General features: G+C 38.1%; 1 protein-coding gene across 1 annotated transcript in view; it reads left to right on the forward strand.

Moving 5' to 3' along the window:
• Positions 1–7,447, forward strand: part of LOC133527484 (uncharacterized) — a 29,713-nt gene extending 22,266 nt beyond the window's left edge. The window contains exons 3-5 of the mRNA XM_061864507.1: positions 2,254–2,475; positions 5,074–5,230; positions 7,283–7,447. Coding sequence (XP_061720491.1) covers positions 2,254–2,475; positions 5,074–5,230; positions 7,283–7,391 — 488 coding nt within the window. The 3' untranslated portion in view covers positions 7,392–7,447. The remainder of the gene's footprint in view (positions 1–2,253; positions 2,476–5,073; positions 5,231–7,282) is intronic.
• Positions 7,448–7,985: the final 538 nt, after the last annotated feature.

Here is a 7,985-nt window from a genome sequence, read left to right on the forward strand (position 1 = left end):
TACATTTAAATAATGATATTACTATTGACAGTGTTGATTGGAGTTGACAATGGAAACTGGAATGGAAATTCGGAATTTATATGTATAGGAGTATTATGTTATGTGTTGCTTCTTTTTATTTATTAAATAAACTTATATCTTCGCGCCAGTTGTATGTAGGAAAGGGATTTGGCCCGATGGTTGATAGATAGAATATATTTTACAGTACATATGGTGCTACTTTCCCGCACGTGCTGGAATGAACAATTTCCGTGCATATGTCGAAACTTTAAAGAGCCATAATGTACTGTAAAACGTTGTACGATACACGTGCGAATAGGTAATTCGCAACTCGTGTCGTCTTAAAACACTCCCTTCGGTCGTGTTTTAATCTCGTTGCGAATTTCCTATTTTCTGCATCTGCATTTTGCAATAAAGTTTAAATAAATTTGACAAATTTTCATGTAATTTTCAGAGTTCCGTAGTCAACTAGGAACTCTTATTGTTTCGCCATGTCTGTCTGTCTGTCCGTCCGAGGCTTTGGTCGCTGCCGTGATCGTTAGTCCTGTTTGGCATGGATTTATAAATCAATTATGCCCACAAAGTGGTAGAATAATAACTATATAATTTTTTTTTCTATTCAATATCTTTCAACATTAATAGACGTCTTCAAAAACCACTTTTTGATACAGTAAATATTTCAGAAAATATTCGCTACGAAAGCAAAATAAGCGCTCCCAATCTAACTTTCGAACCATGGGTACCAATATGCGAACCAATATGAAAAAATAATCATGAAAATAAAGCATAATAAATACTTTCAATCAAAACTACAGTACACATGATCGGTTAAGCCCTTTTCGAGTTATCGCAAAAGACTTCCCTTAGCAAAGACGTGCGCTGCCATTCTGCTTGTTAAATACAGAGTACTTATTTAGTCACCTGCAATAATTTACGGGCTGAATACTGAGCTACTTTTATTATGGGATCACCCCCGAAATCGCGAATTTTTTTTACTGTCTCATTGAAAATGTGAAGGTCAGTCAGCCAAAATGTATGTATCAGCCAATTTTTTTTTGGCGATTTTGGGGTTGGTCCCAAAGTAAAAGTTACTCAGTATGAACTATGTTATATAGTTACCCCGTACGTTATTGCAGGTGACTAAATAAACAACCCTCTATTTACTACATTGTACATGACATGATACATATTAATAGCCTCCGTTCAAGGCAACCTATGTAGACCGCGAGCCAGGAACAATTTCTATGACCAATCGCCTCCCGGCTGAACACTCGTGTAGTGGTTTTACGGTTAGGTATGATGAACCCTTGTGGACGTCAGCTGCCGCTCCGTTGGTGGGTTGAGGAATGGCAGCCACCGAAACACGTAAAACAAAAAAAAAAAATCATCTCCTCCCGTTTGATACTTTGTCAAATGATAGTTCAGAGGGTCTCTATTGTTTCCCATAAAGTTTTAAGTCATAATGTATTGTTTGTCCGCATTTTCGTTAGTCATAATTTGGTTTTTCTCAGAAACGCGTAACTTTTCAGGATTGCCATAAAACAAACTTAACCTAACCTAACCAATCTATACGATAACCTAAGGAAATTCTTGAAAAGTTAACGGTTTCAGAGTTATGACTAATGATAATATGACCATCATTATATTATGACTTTCAATAATTATGTCAAACAAAGGGATCCGTAGTTCAGATGCTGTTGTTAATTTAAAAAAATCGTCAGCCGGTTATATCGCGGGTAGTAAGAACGTCAGCTGGTCGCATCAACATGTAAAAAATAAGCGCTATACCTTTTATGATAGCAAAATCAAATCATGAAACGTTGCATGTAGCGTTTCATCAGGCGTAATCGCCTAAAAAGCCGTCAACGGATTACGCAATTTACACATTACGCATACTTTCCCGCACATGAAGTGGTAGGCGCATATTTTTTACATGTTCATTTTACAGCAGACGGTCATTCCACCGTCATAGAACCGGCTGACGGGTTTTTAAGTTTAAAACAGCATCTAAACTATCATCTGACAAAGTATCAGCCGGGAGGTGATGAAAAAATTTTTAAAGAAATTTCATTTTTTTTAGTCTATAACATTTGGGGGGCTGATATTTTGCATACTTGCTACTAAAAAAAATTACAACCCAAAACTCACTGGGGTAAGATTTACTTATAGCTTATCCAGGCATGGCCTTTATATCATGATAAGTTAAAAACCTCATGGACGACACGGTTTCTTCAACTTTTTTGTCTTCCTCAGGTACGTTCTTCTGCATATCGATTCTCAGCAAAAAATTCCAAGTAGAGGACAGTATCATAGGCAGCCTGGCAGGAGTAAGCAGGATAGCTGCATGCTTCGTATTCGCTTTCGCACCTACGAGGCAGTGGTACTACTCTGCCCCCGTGTTCAACATCTTCAGTTCATGTGGACTGACCGCCATACGGTCCATCGCAACGAAAAGCGTGGCTAGTCAGGAAGTTGGTAAGTTAAAGCAAGACAGCATTATAGGTGGATAGACAGGAGTATGCGGGATAGCTAATGATTTATATTAGCAGCTACATCTAGTACCTCTGCTCAAATCCAATAGTCGTAAATGACTTGGGAAGTAAAAAAAAATCACATTGCTTCTTTGACTAAGATTTTTTTTAATTAAAACGAAACACAAATGGGTAGAAACTTAATAAAACACTTAAATTAAAAACGTATAAATAAAAATGTTGTCCTTACTCGAGATCGCATGGTAGGGTGCCCAGAAGGTTGGTTGCATTGCCTCTCTGGATAGCAGCGGTTATCCGCTGAGCGCCAGAAACTTCTATAAGACGCTTTGCTAACTCCTTATATTTAGAGGCGGCTCGCGCTAGGCCCAACCCTAGGTTTCAACCCCAAACGCCGCAAATATGTAACCACTGCCGAGGTTGACATACTTGCGACGTTTAAGGCTTTCGGCCGAGGATGCGGCCGCACCAGTGTCAACTTTGGTGCCTGGAATATGGGACGGTGCCAGGGTGTCTACGCAAGTAACATCCAAAGGGCCGGTCCATACTCCAAAGCACCAACATCATTTCGTCAAGCCTCTTGCGATCATCTTCTTTGACTAGATCATGTTGCTGATGATGTATTTATTTACCTATATATAATTCAGTGTATCAACGTAAGCAATGTGTATCAATTGTTGTTTTTGTGGCAAATTATTTACAGTTGTGCAAATATAGATGATATGTACTTACAGAAGTGTATGTAGGTACTTGTGTAGGCAATCAGTTTTCATTCGAGAAAAGCAAAGCATGCAATAACGAACTAGATAATCAATGCAATACTGGGAGTAATAGTACATATATTATAGTATACCGGGTTGGAGAAAGAAAGAAACTATTGTGCATTTACTAGGTAACACGTGGTTGACAATCTCTATTCGTGCCAGAGTAATTAAAAAAAATGGTGAGAAAGACTCAGTTTGAGGTATACAATAATTAATCCTACAAAGATAGAATTGTCGATAGGTTGACTTAAGAAGGTTAATGACCTACGACAAGGCCGGTAGCACACAAGTTAGTTATTTATTAGAGAGTTAGAGTTATTTATTCAGTAACACCATTAAGTTTAACAACTTGTATCCTTACATGTAGTGTTTTGCCTTAAACCAGGGCTAATTGTACAGTTTTTGATATAAAATAACACCTTAAGGTAACATTCGAATTGAGACAGCACGTTGAGGCAATGTTGCACCGCAATTATAGTCCTTCGATTTGAAGCTGGCCCGGAGCGGCTAATCTTTTGTCTATTGTTAACTAAAACCGCGCGTGCCACTTCCTGCAAAAAAGGGTCGTATAATTCTAATTGGCACCTGAGCGCGGGCTAGTCCAACGCCCAAAAAACCAGTGTAGGTGTGCTCTCCGATAACGCGCCTTAGTTACGCATATCGAGGACACATTTTAGACTGGTTCGGTAGCGTTCGACTCGCCGGCACTCAGTAACCACACAAGAAATCGCAAATTATTTTTCCATTTGTTCATTTTGAATCTTATTTCAATTACCATAGGAGTTGTAATTAAATACCCGGTTAAAGTGACCGGGCCCTTTTTTGCAGGTAGTGGCACGCGCCGTTTTAGTTAACAATAGACAAAAGATAAGCCGTTGGGGGCCAGCTACAAATCTAACGACTATACCAGCGTTACTAAGCAGTATTGCGGTCTGAATCCGAATTTTACCTTCAGCCCTTACTGCAGTAGACTCTCTATAACCATTTGCTCTATGACAGTAGTGCAGTACTCATCTAACGTAACATGACATAATAGTATACATCATAGCGAGAATACGTAACAATATTGACATACTTATAACGACAGCCATCGCTTTGTCGAATCTCATTAGTCGCTAATCGCTATCCATTGGTGTATTGTTCATTGGTAAAATAGTTTTTTTTTAAATTGCGTGTATACTCAATCAAATCATTTTTAGCTAGGCGTTCGAAAGTTCTTAAAGTTTAGCCAGCAAACTTATTACACACACGGTAGGTATTTTTTGATTTCAAGTGCTATAAAAATCTTTAGTTCGTATTCCATTCAGTGTGAAGTGTGGCGTTCGAATCTTATAGTCTGGCCATTAAACTTATTAAAGTGACCACACGGTATTTATGCTTTCAAGTGTTACAAAATCTTTAGTTGGTATTAGTATTCCATTCGTCGTGAATTTTTCTGATATTTATTTCCTTATTCCGACCACCGGCCTGGCGAATGACCAAAATGACCGATTTGTAAGGTCCTGACGGTGGGTAACCTTAATCACAACGCAAAGTCAGCGACAACAGTGAAGGTGACGTTGATAAAATGAGTGACGTTTACCACCGCATTACTGCCGCGAAAATTATCTTAATTCTGTCGCTGTTGCCGCTGCCGCTGCCGGCAATAGGTCTCCTTTGTCGTTTGCTGTTTGGCGTTTTGCCGGCCGTGGTCACACTTTATGAAGTAAATTGACAGATACAGCGGCGGCAACAACGAGACCGCGACAGTTGACATCCAAACGTCATTTTTACTTTGATAATTTCACTTTAAATATGTGTGTAATTTACTTTTTCCACAGCGAAACTAAGCTCGCTAATAGGAGTGACAGAAGCCATCGCGCCGTCTATCTACATGCCTACCTCCAGCCTTATCTATGTCAACTCCATGGACACCTTTCCTGGGGCATTTTACCTTTTCGATGCGGCACTGACGGTCGTCGCACTCGGGCTGTTTGTGTAAGTAACAGGACTGACCATTGGACTTTATATCTACATGCTTATTTACCTTAAGCGTCATCATTGTCATCAACACCATTTCTAAAATTTTCCCAAGAATATTTTGCCTCTTTCTTCTAGTCTTGGAGGATTTAAGAACTGGAGTTGCCTTACTGTCTCTTCACCCAATGGTCATATGAATTTTATGGACTGACCTGATGTTTATCTGACATGGCTATTGGTATATTACGTATAAATAGCCATATATTTGACGTGCTCCTCCCCTGCAAATACCGGGAGACTGTTTTGTACAAAAAATTACAGACAAGGCGTCTCCATGTGTTAAATCCTCCAAGGCACTAGTGGTAGTAGTGCCGCAGGGAAGTCTGTTAGTGTTCATTAAACTACAAAAATTAAGGCCAATGCAAATTTTGTTCCACATCTGGTAGGCAGCCTTTCATTGCAGTTATTCAACTCATTCTTCTTCTGCCTTGTTTCCTCATGGAGTTAACGGCCACATGAGGTCGTTGCTTTAGTCACCAAGGTTCCAATCCGAAACACTTCCTTCCTGATAACGATTGTAGAGATCCTTATATCGCATTATTTCCTTAGACATTATTCCATATATCGACCAAGCAGGTGGATGACGGATTTGACAAATAACCCATCCTTTATATATCATGCTGGCCACACTTACTTTCTGTGGTGCTACAACCCTTTGTGGGTCTTGGCTTGGCCTCCTCTACAGTGCTTTTCCGTGTACTCCACACAACACAACTTATTTCAAATCTGGCCCTGTCTGGCTGTCTGCCAGTTTGACCGTGGACCACTAATTATGTACACAGAATCGGCAAAACAGTTCCTTGGCTTCGACGACGGGGCAGCTCTACTCAATTTTAAACCCCATTAACCTTTATAAATTATTATCATATATCGAGGTTTTTGGTTGGTTTATGATATTAAGAGGTTACATTAGTGGTAATTCTTCCATACAAACGCTCTCGACATATTCCTCTCTGGATTTTGGCCAAAGATGTTTATTTTTTAAATATGAGGTCAATATCTAAGTTTGTACGTTTTGCTGATATTCTCGTTTTAATAAAAACAAGGTCACTTCAAACAGCGCTAAAAACGGCCAAATAAATACGCCGTAAACAGACACCTAGCGTACAAAATTGGAAACAATAAACGCAAAAATTCAAAAGTACGTTTACGTTAAAAGGTTTTTATTATTCTTTCGTCCGTAGTATTTTGGAGTTTGGCAGTGTTGTTTGGTATTCATAAGTCTCGACTTGAAAGGATTCAGAATTTATTTTGTAAGTCTCTTGATTATAGAACCGGCCGCTATAACTGTGATTATCTTTTGTCAGCACCTAGACATAGTCTCCCTCCTTTGGAGAAAAGAAGAGCATATCTAGATGTTTTATTTTTATTTAAAATTATTAGAAATCACATAGATTCTAACCTACTATTAGAAAGCGTTTCCTCCAAAATTTCTCGGTTCCACTCATGTTAGAAACCTACATTTTCTATTTCCTTCTGTGGCACACAGTATGCTAAACATTATTTCTTTACGCGCACTTGTAATTTGTATATTGAAACTCTTGACGATAAAGATTTTTTTTTTGTTCATAGTTTGTCCATGTTCAAGAACAAAGTTCGGCAAATTTTGTTTTATAGAAATTGATAAATTGGCTTGTCTGTTGTTTATTGCCTAACTGCCAACAGTGTCAATCCGAGAGTTGTGACGTCATCAGAATCTTCAATGACGTTTCGAGTTTGGTCACGTGACGTGTGCCAAAAGATATTTATAATTCAATATTTACAAAAATTTATGGTCATTACAGGTCCCCTAAAAGTAGTTTAACATGTTCTTATAATCCAAAAGAATTTATTGGGATACAATTCTGCCCTAAGATTTGTAGATAGAAACAACCCTATTGTCGGTAATTCTATGTATGACTGTAAAATAAATTATTGTTCAATAACATAGAAATTAAAAAAAGTTTATCTGCTATTTAATCAATGATATACAAATAACAATACTGTAATTATTGTTATCTGCTTTTTCAGAGTAATCTACATACTGGTGAAGCGGAGACAACGGAATAGGGTCATCAACCCAGTGAGGAAAGAACAATTTGCAAGGGACAACCCTGATCTTGAAGTTTCTAGAATTTAATTTTTATATAAATATTTACATTTGTACCCGAATTTAAACAAGGTTGTTATAAAGTCGACTGTATTTTTCTATGTGCAATATTTAGAGATTATCACTACAACAAATATATGTTTTAATGATTGTACCATATGTCGAGTAGTATGTTTAAGATTTTTTTATTAGTAGAATGACTGAGATTATTGTTGTAGCAAAGAATGTTTAGAATGACATTCGAAGAACATTTTACATGGCAGGCGCTGAGGTAATGCTGCCATTAGTACTGGTAATATATATATGGGATTTTCAGTAAATAGTCGACGTTCTAACCATAAATGGGAAAATGAACTTATACTCGTAAAGTTTTTTGGTTTTCGAGACAGTCGAAACTTTTCATGGCCACTTATATCACTGTAATGAGTAATGGCTGACTGAAGGCGAAATAGTACACTGTGCAACGAGGGGGGGCAAGTGTGATGAAAAATTAAGACATTTCTCGGTCTGTTTGTTGCTAAATATTGATGCTAAGAGACCTGTGTTGAAGCTTTCAATCATGTGTTTCTTTAAAATGTTATAGTACGCTACCTGCGCGTACCTGCGCCATGTTTCGGAGAGCCA

Source organism: Cydia pomonella, chromosome 18, assembly GCF_033807575.1.
Source record: "Cydia pomonella isolate Wapato2018A chromosome 18, ilCydPomo1, whole genome shotgun sequence".
Lineage (NCBI taxonomy): Eukaryota > Metazoa > Arthropoda > Insecta > Lepidoptera > Tortricidae > Cydia > Cydia pomonella.